Source organism: Vicia villosa, linkage group LG2 (genome assembly GCF_029867415.1).
Source record: "Vicia villosa cultivar HV-30 ecotype Madison, WI linkage group LG2, Vvil1.0, whole genome shotgun sequence".
Lineage (NCBI taxonomy): Eukaryota > Viridiplantae > Streptophyta > Magnoliopsida > Fabales > Fabaceae > Vicia > Vicia villosa.
In genome coordinates this window covers 11,153,951-11,168,563 of record NC_081181.1, presented here as the reverse complement: position 1 = coordinate 11,168,563, position 14,613 = coordinate 11,153,951, and the positions used below count along the sequence as shown (strand labels likewise).

Genomic DNA, 14,613 nt, shown 5'->3' with positions numbered 1-14,613 from the left:
AGTCCCTCGTGCGTTCCTCGTCAAAAGATTTGGAAGCAAATTTGGCACTCTCTCATCTTCAGACCATAATTCTCAACTTCCTATGGAGGCTTGCAAAAAAAAAAAAATATTTTGCTCACCAAAGAAAATCTCCTAAAAAAAAGTACCAGGTTAGACACTCTTCGTCCTCTCTGTCACTCTATTGTTGAATCAGCACACCACCTCTTCATGCATTATGAGTTTGCAAAACAAACTTGCTTTTATTCTATTTTGGGTTACCGCATCCCTGCTACAATGGAAATCAACGACTGGATGTTGAATTTTTTGACTTGTGGTGATCTTTTAAGCTCTCAATTGTTATGTACAATACTTTGAAAAATCTAGAATTCACGGAACATGCAACTCTACCAACAAAAACATGTGAACCCGAAAAGGATGGCGGAGAAGGCGTTTGAGTGTGTGCTAAAAACCAATAAATGGAATCCTGATAATGGTGCCAAGAAAAAGATGACTTTGTACAGAGAATTGGAAGCCACCCCTAGAAATGTGTTTGTTTTGCAGATTGACGCAGAAGTGTTCAATGATGGTTTTGTGTTTTTTAGCTGCATCAAGAACCATGACAAGAAAGTGATCCTTAGTGCCAATAGGAAAGAGAACATATCAACAGAACCGAGTGTTGGTGAAATGCTTGCAATCAGATGGAGTCTTCTTCTTACACAGAGCCAAAGCTGAGAGAGTCCACATTCAATATAAATTGTATTAATTCAATTATCCATATTATTGTCCTTGAACGGTTGAACCCATAGCTGCAAATTGTAGGCAATATCTAAATAGTTTTAAAGTTGCCTCTATCATGTTACTGGGCAGATCGGACAATGTTGATACTCATAATTTTGTTGGGTTAGGGAAAATGTATGATTTGAAAATTTGGATCGGAGGTTATCCATTGTGGAACCTAACGATCATGTTCTTTCTCCTTAATGGAATTAATTTTCCCATAAAAAAACAAAAATAGTGAAGGTCATTTAAAGGCACATATGGAGTAAAAGATACTTCCAAATTCGGCAACCAACACATTCCATCAATTGCGGACATTTATACTGTACCCCTCTTCTAAAAACGACAACGACATGTACTCAACAGAAATTTTCACTAGGTATTCTAAATTCTAAACTTTCTTTCTTTCTTTAATTACACAAAACGGATATATTTAATTAGGCCACGAAACTATTTTAAGTATGCATATTAAAATTTAAAACCTCATATTTAGTTATTTAATGATATTATTTGTCAAAGTCAAAAAGTAGAAAGTCACATTCACATTGTAGAAGAGATCCTCTCTACAAGGAAATACCCTAAAAATGGACCTGCACATTAATTAACCGAATACTGTATACTAGTATAAAGTTTTTAATTAATTAATTAAATTATGTTTTGGTAGCACAGCACATGCAATGTCACCTCATATAATCAGGTGTGTACGTAGTGACTCAGACTCATTCACAGTTCACACGAACGAATCATTTTCTTTCACTTTACTATTATTAATTAAATTAATTTATTTTTGGATATGATTCAAATTCAAATATGCAGCGTGTGATGTAATGAAACTCCAATTTCATACAATTCTGTTACAGTTATTTTACTGAGTGAAGGAGAATTCCAATTCCGATCACAAAATTGACATGTCTTCTTCCGCCACCTCACGGATTCAGTTAACAACCATATCAAGGCTGAGATCCTCTTTCCTCAAAAAACTTCCGGAGCCTCTCCTTCGCGCCGTCGCCGACTGCCTCTCATCCTCTCTCTCTTCCGCCGTCGAACCTTCCAGGATCCTTCGGGTTCGTTCCTCTTTCTTTTTCCATCTTTCCATAGCTTCATATAAATCTTAATTACGGACTCTTCGTCGCTCTAGCAATTGAGGTTTCTCTATTGATAGCTAACAATGGAAAGTAGGATCAAGTGATCATCAATTTTAGTTTATTCATGTTCTGAAAGTTAATTAGCAGTTATTCATTCTTACAACTTAGTTTTCTACTTTAATCTCTTGAACAATTCTAATTTTCAATGATTTCATCGCTATGAACTCTATAGCATCGACACCTCTGAAGAAATGTGTGTCAGTGTCAGTATCAGTATCCTGGACATTTGTGATTACGTTTAACTTATTTATTTTTTCAAATTATATCGGTGTTGACGTGTCAGTGTTGGTGTCATATTTCCGATGTCCGTGCTTCGTAGACCGTGAATAATGTGTTTTGCTGGGGAAAATAATTGTGATTTGTTGTATAATTTTTATGCAAATGACATTCCCTTGTTTTCCTTCGTTTCATCATTTTACTGATAATGATCAAGTATTTAAAATCCAACTAATCTTTTTTGTACATAACTTTATTGTTTCCTTGTCATTTGGTATATACCATGACTGGTTGATATTTACAGTGCCTTGGTATTTGATATTTTTAGAAATTGAGTTAGGCCTAACTCATACTTACAAAACCGATTTTTAAGGGAAGGATTGTCTCCACTTATAAATATTCAGGACATCTCTCATTCAATATGACATTCGTAACAATATTCAATTCACACCATGCCTTTAGCTTCACTAATTTTAGGACTAAACTGCGTGATGGCAGGACTATCTGGCAGCCCCTGCAACCACGGACCTGGCTTATAGTGCAATTTTGGAATATACCATGGCTGAGAGGGTGCGAAGGTAATTGTTGCATTTGTTTGTTGATAGTTGGTACTGGGTAGTTAGCTATACTGTCTGGTTTGCATAAAACCATTATTCTTCTAATGCATCAAATTGTTCACATGGAGGAGGGGCTTGTAATTTTTAGACTTGTTCATTATTATGCATCTGTCTTACTTCTGATTTAGATTTACGTTGTTTATTGTTTCATTTTCTTTATTTGCTTCTGAAGTCTAGTATCCCATGAACCATTTTAAATTTCCATTATCTGCTGCTGACATCGACCCTTGTTTTACCAGTCCTGCAGTTGTCACAAGGTGTGTAACAATTTTGAAACGGTATCTTCTAAGGTATGTAACTTGAACAAATGGACATTCTATTGCTTCAAAACATTTTATATGTGATGCATTGTCTATCTCTCTACAGTCCTCACTTCTTCAAACTGCATATTGCACAATATTTATGCTCAGTTATTTCTTTATAAAAAGGTCATATTTTTAACACTCCCTACCACCACTCCCAATCATTAAAGTGATTCCAGAAAGAAGAGTGTTGCTACTGCATACTCTCAGCATTCTTTCCCATGGATTTGAATGTTCTGTTTGCATTCTAGACTTGTAATCTGCTTAGTAACTTTATGTGAACATTAGCATATATTCTTGGAGTATTTTAAATATTTTTGTGAACTTCAGAGCTATTTTTGTTTAGAGCTTAATCTAGCTGGACGTTCTCCACTTTTGTTTCTTGTTTTTCCTTGTTTTTGGGCGGGTGGGGAGGGGTGTCAGTAATCCTTTGGAAGTGCTGCTGATTTTGCTTCTTGTTTATATACTCTTTTATTCATAACTTCAATGTAATTTTTTCAAGATTCATACATGCAACTAACATGATTCCATTCTTACCTTCTTTGTCCTTTGGAAGTGCTGCTAATTTTGCTTCCTGTTTATATACTCTTTTCATGATAAGTGATGACTTCAATGTATCTTTTCGAGATTCATACATGCAACTAACATGATTCCATTCTTACCTTCTTTGTCATTTGCTACTTATGCTGTTAAGAGTTCTAATCTTATTAATTATTACAGATACAAACCAAGTGAGGAGACTTTACTGCAGATAGACCATTTTTGCTTAACCATTATTGCTGAATGTGATAATAACCTAAATCCACCATGGTCAAGATCTTTGAACCAACAATCTTGTGCATCAACAACACTAAAAAATAAATCTCCTTTGTCCATATCTAAATTTGCTTCTGAGGCTATTGTGAAGTCACTGAGTTATGTGCGTTCCCTAGTGGCACAACACATTCCAAAGCGACTTTTTCAGCCATCTACATTTTCAAGACCTTCTTCCGCATCAGGACAATCACTTCCGACATTGTCATCATTGTTAGATAAATCCCTCAGTTCCCAACTATATCCAGCAAGCATCCAAGAAACGGCAGAGAAGGATTCAATCACTTCATCTATTTCAAAATTATCTAAAATTGAAAATTTTGATGAAAAAGACAAACTCGGGTTCATTGCCCATGATGTTCTACAATGGCGTTGGCTTGAGAAGCAGCAGTCACCATCAATGCTAGCTGAAAAGTAAACATAATTTTATACCTTTTGTTGATCTACATGTTTTAGATGTTTTATTAATGGCTTAATCTATACTGCAGCTCATGTTTCTACTATTCTTGTGATTTATCCCACTGCAGCTCATGTTTTTAAATATGTTTTAATACAGTGATAATGCTGTGGGTTTACAAGAAACGAGAGCACATAATTTCTTAGAAGTAGGTGCTGCGGCTCTACTTGTAGGAGGCATTGAGTCTAAGATGAAGGGGCAACCGCGGAAATATTTTGGAACTGATGATATGCCTTATCTAAATCAACTATTGCAGTCCTCTCCAGTAACATCAATTACTAATTCTTCATCGGCTCGTCCTCACCTGAGAGCAATAGCAGCATATAAACACATCAAAACAGGGCCTCGTCAAGTTTGGCATGTTCTTCTATCAAATATACTCTTACTCTAATATTTTTATTATCCTTTTTATGTTCGTTTCATCTTTGCTTTTTCAATGAATTTGGTGAAGTTTAGACCTTGTTTCATTAATTGCATGCTAGGAAATGTCTAACCCTCAATGAATATTTATGTTAATCCTTAGAACTATTACTTTCTTGGGCTTGTACTAGTTATACTTTCCTTCCCTAGTACTTGACCTAGATAATTTGGGTAAAAAACATAGGAGTATGAATCCCTGTGATTCGAAGAGAAGGATTTGAGAGCTTAGTTGTGTTGATTTTATAAACTCAGGGTTTCTGTTTGTGGTCCTTAGCAGAACCCGATTCTCCGCTCAAAACATCTGATCTTCCAACTTAAACAACCGATTCCATTTCTATCCTTTTTTTATATGATCAATTCAATAGAGACTTCCTTCTCAACTGACAACCCATGGGCCTGTTCATAAACGATATTCTTTGTAGGCCTTTCGGCTTGGCTGCCTTCCTTTATTTTTGGGCGAAGGCTAGCTTTCCTAAGTCAGTTCCAGAGTGCATGAGTGAATCTTGATCTCTTTTCTTATGTCTTCTCCTCTTTTTATGTTTACCTATAGAGTCACTTATTTTTTTTGATGCTGTAATTTATTATTTCCTATTTTGTAGATGCATCTTATTCGGTATATAAAAGACCGAGGCTGTTTATGCAGTAATTTTGATTTTGTTTGGCAGTGACCTCGTCGACAGCAAATATCCATAAAAACCTAAATGTTATATTAATTAAAATACTACTCCCTCCGTTCCAAATTATAAGACGCTTTGGAGAAAAAATTTGTCCCAAATTATAAATCACTTTAAAATTTCAATGCAACATTAATACAATTTTTCCAATATACCCTCTATCATTTATTACTCTTCCTTTTTCATACTCTTTTAATTTCGCTTTCCAATATAATTATTGAGGGCATTTTTGTAAAGTTATACGTCATTTCACTTTCCATAAAGTAATAATTATATTTCTTAATATGTGTGAAATGCCCAAAACGTCTTATAATTTGGGACGGAGGTAATATTTTTTAATAAGATATTATGACAATTAATTAAATTAGTTGAATTCCTTTACTACATTTAATGTTATTTTTACTCGTGGTCACAAGATGAATAATAAGGATGTTTATTTTTTCACTACTTTTGATTTACTAAATGCATTTGATGATATGGTTTTCTGTTAAGAGCATAATGATTCTTTCAGGGAGGACTTTCCTGCGAGTACATTCCGTCCTCGAGCTCGACAGCTCTTCCAATATCGTTGTTACAGGTATTTAAAGAAATCCCTCATAAAAAACTTACAACAATTAGTATTATTTATGTATATGCTCTCTCCATACCAAATTGGATGCCATATCAGTATAATACAGATATTCAGTTGAATATTGCTTTGAACATTTCAAATTGCTGTAATTGTTTTTCTATTCAGATTTAGAATTTTTTTTATTGTTGAATTAGAGTTAAGACCTATAAGATATATATTTAAGTTTAATGGTGGGCATTTTGTTTAAGACAATATGCGATTCTAGAGCTTATAACTTTACTTAAAAAGACTCAATATGATTTTATAGTTCACTCTGGATCGAATATTTCATATTCAATTATTAATTGTTATTCTCTGTTTTTTTATTTGCCGTCTTTAATTAAGGTATATGTTTTTCAACACAAATTGTCTTTAAAATTTGTGTATATTCAAAGTATGTTTAAATCTCTCCTCGTAGCTTGTATTTCCATATTACCTGTTTGGTAATATATGTTTTGTTTGGTATTCTTTTAGTAAGTCCCGTAATATGTGCATAGTGATGAAAGTATGCAAGCATATTTCACATGTATATATAATAATGATAATAACCTTTGGGATTTATCACTATCATGCTCTTGTTCACCTCCTCATCCTCTTCCTTTCTGATTCTACAAGTCTGTTTCTGCTCATTTCCTTACTTTCTGCTTACTTAACCATATATGTTTTTAAATATTTTAAAAAAAGATCATTGTTAATTGCACTCCTTGAACATAAAATTAAATACTGTTCATAGAAGTAGTTTACACTTGTTGATCAGACATTAGTTATTTGTGATTGTCTTATTCTATTCTTCTCTACATCTCTCACAAGATATTATCATATGCTTACCAGTGAGCAACAACCTTTGCGATTGAACCCTGCTGAGTTATGTGAAGTTATTGCTGCAGTTTGCTCAGAGATTGCTACACCAAATACCAATTTCACGACAATGTCAACTAGGCTAACCAATAACAGTGGAAAACCATCAATGGATGTTGCTGTGAGCGTTCTTATAAAACTAATTATTGACATGTATGTTTCAATGCACTTGTATGCCCGTGCTTTTCTCCTTTATTTGTTACCATCAGTTGACCTCATATCATATCTCTCTCAGTTCTAATGCATGTATTAAAACTTGATTACATATTCCTGATTTCTATTACTAAAATATTATTTTGTGAATCCTGCCTAATCACAACTTGAAAACAAATAGGGAGAAACAAAATAATTTTCTAAGTACAGAAATGGAAGGGACTGATACCAAACATCAGGGGAAACTAATATGACATTATTGTTTACATTTCAATAGTCGGTGCGCTGCTCTGTGAATTGATCATGTATGATGGCTGGAAAATATATTATTTTATAGGTATGTTCTGGATTCTCGGATAGCTACTCCGCTCACTCTTACTTTGCTTGAGGTGACGCATTCACATAGTACTCTTTTTAAAATTATAAAATTGACAATACTATTAAATGCTTTTGTTACTAATTTAATTTTCAATACATCTTTCAGGAGATGCTTAGTTCTTCCAAAACCGCATGCAGGGCTCGAGCATTTGATTTAATTCTAAATCTTGGGGTTCATGCTCATCTTCTAGAACCAATGATAGCTGATGACACTTCCACAATTGAAGAAGAATATTCTCAAGAATCCTTATTTGAGAGTAACATTCAACTTATGGCCCAAGGGAGTAGAAAAGGAAACTTTTCTAGCAAATTGGACAATTTCTCTGCAATGGATAATTTAGAATCTTGGATTTTAAATATTTTGTATGAGATACTACTTCTTCTCGTGCAGGTATAATTGATCCTCCTTTCCCTATTGATCACTAAAGTTATTTTGGTGGATTAACAAGAAAAAATAATGTTTATTTCATATGATGATTCTTATAACAATTGTATTGTCTATCTATTCGCTTATTTTTCATGATGGTCTAGCTTTGCTGTTCTCGATACAGATTGAAGAAAAGGAGGAATCTATCTGGGCATCCGCACTTAGTTGTTTGCTTTATTTTGTCTGTGATAGAGGAAAGATCCAGAGAAAACGATTGAAAGTTCTTGACATCAGGGTGAGAATGAGAAATGATTTTTTCAGTTTATCCTGGTTTTGTTCCATACTGTTTTCTATTGAGTTGTCCCTTCTCGTTTAATATGCAATATTTTTTTCAAATTTCAACGCCACCTGGTTCTTGCTGTATCATTTGCTTTCTTATTTCCCTCCCTTCTATGTCCTGGTCCATAGCTAGCTACCCATTTAAAGCAAGTGACTAGAACTATCTCATTCGTCACTGTGAAAATACTCCCCATTTGTCTCATTCTTTCAGTTACTGATTCCAATTTTCTCTCATTATATTACATCTGTGATCCTTTTCATTTATATATCACCAATTTTACCTTTCATTTCTTTTCTTATCACTGTAACAATAAAATCGATTGTTGAAGTCCACTCCAGTTTCTTTGGTATTTCACTTGATTCTGTCAAAAACTCATCCATATTAAAGATGTCCCGTAGTTTGCTCGTATAAGGTAGTGGGAAAATGGTCAGTGTTGGAGTTCCTTTTCATTACACATTGCATTTTTTCTCCTCGCAAGTATTCATGTTTATTTTTTAAACTTCTTCACTTCATTTCAAATTAAATTAATCATATCATTAGAAATTCTAACCTCCGTCATTTTAACCTCCAACACCTTCTTCTCTATTTGACGTGGGATCTCAAAACTTCCCCTCATGTCTAGGACATGTGGACAAATACAGGTGACGCAATAACAAATTTAGGATGGGCTTACTTGTCAGGTTAGAATTTGGGCTAGGTCCAATTCATTCCCAAAATAAGCCATGAACTTTTTTTTGATGGGAGTTTGTGAATTGGTTTTTTTTTTGGCTCGAGTCTTTAGGTATTCATTGCTTTAATTTGATCAATAATGTGCTTAATGCCAGTATAAAGATAAAACCATTAATATATTTATATACCATATGCCTTCAGGTTATCAAAGCACTTATACAAATCAGCAGGAAGAATTCTTGGGCAGAATTAGTTCATTGCAAGCTTATTTCCATTTTAGCGAACATGTTTTATGAAGTTTCTGATGAAGCCATTGAGCCTGTACCTATCACACCAAAGTTTCTTGTGAATCAACTTGATATGATTGGTGGAGTTCAATTTCTTTTTCTTGAGGTATGGTTTATTATTGGTATAATTCATATGTCTCCCTAAAGATAGGTGTTGAACATAGGAGCTGATAGTGAACTGTTTCTCAAATATTACACATTCTCCAAAGTTTTTGGATAAAAGAATGACAATACTTAACAATCATTCTGTTCCTTGAGTTGGATATTTAAGGTCGTGAATGTGTCGTATTCTTTATTATTGTTTGTTGTTTCCAATATTAATTTTCATGTTGTTTGAAATATAAGAGTCTGGTTTTTAATATTACACGAGTATAAAGTGTAGAGTCAAGTCCTGAACTGAAGTCCCTTAGTTATTTTGTTATTTGTCACCGACGAAGAATTTTCACCCTTCTTTTTTGTGTTGGACGCAGTATGCCCTTGTGAACTCCAAAGAAGAGAGGAAAAATTTGTATTCGATACTTTTTGACTATGTCTTGCACCAAATTAATGAAACATGTGTAGCTACAAGAGCCAACGAATATAGTGATGATGAGATCCGACCGCTCGCTAGCCTGCTCGCTCAAACAAATGCAGCTGAGGCATTTTATATTTCTGTTAAACTTGGGGTAGAAGGGATTGGGGAGCTTTTGAGAAGATCAATTGCATCTTCACTGTCCAGATATCCCAACAGCAAACGTTTAAATACGGTACTTTGTCCTTTTCTTTTTTGTTTGTTGGCTTAATGGTTTTAAGTAAAATGATAAATAAAGAATATGCATTATTACGTGGCTATCTTTGTTAATAGAAGTTATAAAAAATTTAGTATACATGGTATAGTCAATTCATATACATTCAATCTATTATTCAAATCCTTCTTTCATTTTTCATTTAACCCTGTAATCTCAACCACAGGCTAGGGCTATGCTTTTACATTGTTTTCTATGAGTTCCTCTACGTCTCTTCTGCCCCCTTTCTCTCCCTTACTTTGGCAGGTTTTTCATACGTAGATAACTTCTTTTTTTTTTACTATTATAATATGTACATTATCTAATTTCATACTATTTACAAATAGGAAAAATATGTGATGCGTGAGTGAAAGTTAATACGTAAAACAATTAAGTCTATCATTTTTGTTGTGTTAAAGTGACCTGTTAAGTTGTATATGCTTTTGCTAGAGTTAATTATATTTTTAAGAGAAAATTGTGATGGTAGCAGATATTATATTCTTGAATCATGGATGATCGAGCAGTAACGAGTTTTATTTTTAATAAAAGGAAGTGTTAGAGTTGTTTTAGTTTTTTTTTTCTAGCATAAATATGTCATTCAATATATTACACTTTCTCCAATCATATTATATCATAGGCTAATGCTAACTTGTACCTTTAAAGACAAGTTAAAATCTAAATATAGAAACATTCTTATTAAAAGTCATGCATTTAACTTTTAAAAGTCAATATTATATTCAATGATAAAATTCAATTTTTAGATTCCTTAGCTTGTGCCCTAAGGGCACAAGTTAACAAGACCCTACATTATTATGTTATTATATATATTTATGAGAATTGAATACTTATTTTGTTCTTTTCGACTTAGAAATTTTAACAGGGATTTCGATCTTCCTTCATTACACTATAACAGTAGGTTGCAAGTGTAAAAAACTGACAGGTCAAATAAGTTAGTGCTTTAATGGAGCTGCATCTTCCTTGACCCCAAAGTCTGCTCTAATGCACTGAATAATATTAGGATTAATGTATGATTCAAATATAGGTTTATTATTTGCTATTAAGTTTACACTTTTAAACGGGAGTTGTTGTAACCAAAAACAAAAAAAAGTTTACACTTTGAAATTTTTGCTCTCTTTAAATCTTTGCAGCTTTTGGAAACTGTAACTGAGAAATTTGATGAAATGATAAGTTCATTCACTCATTTGGAAGGAGAGTTTTCTCATATGATACAGATAACCAAAACTCACAGGTCTCCTGAAAATATGGAAGGCGTTGCTCTAAGAAATGACATCGGTCTGCAGGCAAAGCACTCATGGAGTACATTACATTCTCTTCTTCATTCGGAAAGACTTTCTTACCGACAAAATGGGTGTACCTGGTTAGGTGATCTGCTTATTGATGAAATCAGTGGAGAAAGAGATGGAACTATTTGGTCAAATATAAAATCCTTCCAGGAGAATATTTGTCAAGCTGGAAAACACGATTCTTCAGCTACACCAGATGCTCCTTTGCCTATTTCACTTATGTGTGGGCTTTTAAAGTCAAAACATAACTATATTAGATGGGGATTCTTATTTGTTCTTGAAAGGCTTCTTATGAGATGCAAATTTTTGTTAGACGAGTATGAAATGCAACAATCAAGGCGCAGTGATCTTGGGCATAGGAAGAAAGATTGGCATCTTGATAAAGCCCATGCGGTGATTGACATGATGAGCAGTGCTTTGTTGTTTCAGATTAATGAAAAAGACTGCACGAATAAATATGAAACAGACTCCACCAACATTCTGAAAGTAATTATTTCTGAACTCGCAATGCCTCTCTTTTTGTCTTGAATATCATCATGTTGTGGCAATAAATTATTATAAAAACATGGTGAATCGTAGAAGTTTGAAAAACTGTTGCGAGCAAATCTGCATGTTCTTTATGCTGTCAAGGAATGAGAAAAGCCGCTAAACTCATTCTGTGCCATTTCGATGAGATTGGGAACCCATTTTCATAGGAACTGGCGGTGTTTTTGTTGGATCAAAAAGAGTTTCTTGATCAATTAAATTAATGTCTACAAAAACACATATAAGCATGTGAATACATTTCCATTTATTATCTAAATAATGAAATTTAAACCCAGTTTTGTTGATGATGATGTGACTTGTTGGAGGAACAATTTGAAAATAGTCTGTTTGAATATTTATGGGCGTCTGTTTGTAAAATATATCATTTAACATATTTTGCCAGTTTTGCTCAAATAATTGTTGTTTGTTAACAGATGTGTGATATATTATTCTCCCAATTATGCCTAAGAGTACCCCCTGCTATGGCTCTGGCCCATGGAGATGACGTGCAACATGACAATAATTTAAATTGCCTCAGTTTAAACAAAAAGAGTGATGATGATAACAGTGTCCCTAAAGGAAATACTTTACACAAAGATAGACCTAATGAGGAAGAATATGGTAGCAGATCCAGCTACCCTATTAACAATCATATGGATCATGAGACTGCAGCAATGGCAGCACTTCTTCTACAAGGACAGGCCATTGTCCCAATGCAATTAATTGCTCGTGTTCCTGCTGCTTTGCTATATTGGCCGCTAATACAATTGGATGGAGCGGCTACAGATGATATTGCATTGGGTATTGCTGTTGGAAGCAAAGGAAGAGGAAACCTGCCTGGTGCCACATCTGATATCAGGGCCACCCTTCTCCTGCTTCTTGTCGGTAAATGCACATCGGATCCAGTTGCTTTCAAGGAAGTTGGTGGAGAACGATTTTTCAGGTAATTGCAAACTTCAATGCTCTTCATGAATTATTTGGCTTTAATATGTATCACCTTTAGACATATTTTTATGAAGTATGAACCTTCTTGCACCTGGCAGGCATCTTTTGGATGACACAGATTCCAGGGTGGCATATTACTCTTCTGCTTTTCTTCTGAAGGTATGAATTCATTTTCATTTTTTTTTGTTTGATTATACATGCATTAGGTTCTCAATTTTCGTTATTTGTAACGTTCTCTCATCACTGCAGCGAATGATGACCGAGAAGCCTGACGAATATCAACACATGCTTCAGAATCTTGTTGTCAAAGCTCAGCAGGTACTTCCTTTTTAGCAACTTGCTTGGAGTTCCTTTTCTAGTAGTCATACATCTGAGATTTACATTCTTGCATTTAAATGAGTATCTTATTCAAATTCTCGTTCTATCCTATTTTTTTTTCAAAAAAGTTCTATCCTGAAAATATAGTTCTCAAAGGGTAGGATGCACTTCTTTCCCTTGTTTGTTTGCAAAATGTCTGTGTATTTTAAGAGACTTATTATTAACCTTTCACTTGTATAATTATTAAATTATGCTCTGTATTGACACTGCACAGAGCAACAATGAAAAACTGTTGGAAAATCCTTACCTTCAATTGCGAGGCATCCTTCAACTAGCAAATGATCTTGGATATGATTTGTAATGTTCAAGCCTTGGTTTTCTGAGGTGTGATGTTGGTTTGTAGTATAGTTGTATTGGTCTAAGGAATCATCGCTGCTGATTTTGAGGATCATTCAACACTCATCGCCTATCAATCAAATGATACAGGTAGAAACACTTAGCCAGACATGATTTGCAACCTTCTTTCCAGACAAAGTCATGTTTCATTTTCCGTATCTTGGAAGGCAATATACTGGAGGCCAGAAGGTTGAGTGAGATCTCATGTTAATTTTCCTGAGAAATAATTGACATAACATAATATGCCCCTCTCAGTGCCTGTGGATCTTTTTACTGATAATACTCCATGCACCATGTTGATTTTTGTATGTTATCATCTTCAGCATGTCTTTCAACCACTGAGAAACAGTTAACATGGGAAAATTTATTACAAAATGTTCTTCAACTGTTTGGCTGAAATGTAAATCATGTGAAGGCACTGTTTTGTTTGGGAAGAAAATGACTCAACATTTTGTGTGCATGCAGTTACTGGCTGGTCATACATTTGATGAAACTGTGCTGAATTTGTTAGAATCACATATCCATCAACCTAGCTTCAGTTTTTTTGCATTCATGAAGGCATTATATATATCATTGCCATTATTTTAGCTTGGCTTGAGGGACTTGTCAAGAAAAAAAAAATGTACATTGTTAATATAGGATTGCTGTTTGCGGTGCTGCTTTTAGAGGCATCCAAACAGCTCTCCTTTTCTGAAATTATAAATTTATAATATTATATGCATGTTAATATATTTGTTCTTTATGATTTAGACCTTCAATGAGTGAAGTTGTAACATCTATATATAAAAAGTAAAGTGTAGATATATTAATTACGTGGTTTTATAGTGAAAATTGCTTTGTTGAAGACAATTTCTTATGTGATTTATTCATCGGATTGTTATATTTGCTGTTGAGATTGAAGAAGGAAGGCCTAAAGGTAGAAAAAGATTTTGAAAAATTATAAGAGAATGATTAAAAAAAACTTCAAAGATTAATGAGTTAGATTAGATAGAACATGTTATACGATAAAATATTACGGTGTTTGTTAAAATGAAGAAACACAGTTGAAATTCATCTGTTTTATATTTTGAAGAATATTTGATACAATTACTGGATTCAACTGAAATCCTAGAGTTTTTGAATCCTAACTTTCACCCTAAGGGTAACTTATCCTACACTACTTCCATGTGGTGAAATCTAATACGTGCTTAATTGTTTATACAAGAGATATGACTTAGCTACTAGAGTCTAGAACCTTTTTGAAACTCATTGTTGCAGGGTATTATGATCATATGATTATCATTATTACTCAATCGTTAT

The 14,613-nt window shown here is 33.9% G+C and overlaps 1 protein-coding gene across 7 annotated transcripts; it reads left to right on the top strand.

The window, feature by feature from the left end:
- The first annotated feature begins 1,475 nt into the window (after positions 1-1,475).
- Positions 1,476-14,392, top strand: LOC131649129 (uncharacterized). Of its 7 annotated transcripts, XM_058918874.1 has the most exons (18): positions 1,476-1,820; positions 2,616-2,695; positions 2,974-3,024; positions 3,757-4,263; positions 4,406-4,663; positions 5,912-5,977; positions 6,821-7,021; positions 7,359-7,410; positions 7,506-7,790; positions 7,951-8,061; positions 8,977-9,168; positions 9,533-9,808; positions 10,975-11,616; positions 12,090-12,598; positions 12,699-12,759; positions 12,850-12,918; positions 13,193-13,302; positions 13,405-14,392. In XM_058918874.1, exons 1-17 carry the CDS (start codon positions 1,665-1,667, stop codon positions 13,277-13,279), a joined length of 3,603 nt encoding a protein of 1,200 aa, XP_058774857.1. In that variant the 5' UTR covers positions 1,476-1,664; the 3' UTR covers positions 13,280-13,302; positions 13,405-14,392. The 7 variants fall into 7 exon arrangements, with proteins under 7 accessions (XP_058774857.1, XP_058774856.1, XP_058774855.1 ...); XM_058918873.1 differs by having other exon boundaries at positions 4,406-4,667; positions 5,916-5,977; positions 13,193-14,386; XM_058918872.1 differs by having other exon boundaries at positions 13,193-14,385.
- The last annotated feature ends 221 nt before the right edge of the window (positions 14,393-14,613 follow it).

Coding starts and splice junctions, on each gene's coding strand:
- LOC131649129 (XM_058918874.1), top strand. CDS start 1,665: ATGTCTTCTTCCGCCACCTCACGGATTCAGTTAACAACCATATCAAGG. Junction 4,664..5,911: donor ACAGGGCCTCGTCAAGTTTG/GCATGTTCTTCT, acceptor TGATTCTTTCAG/GGAGGACTTTCCTGCGAGTA. Junction 9,809..10,974: donor ACAGCAAACGTTTAAATACG/GTACTTTGTCCT, acceptor AAATCTTTGCAG/CTTTTGGAAACTGTAACTGA.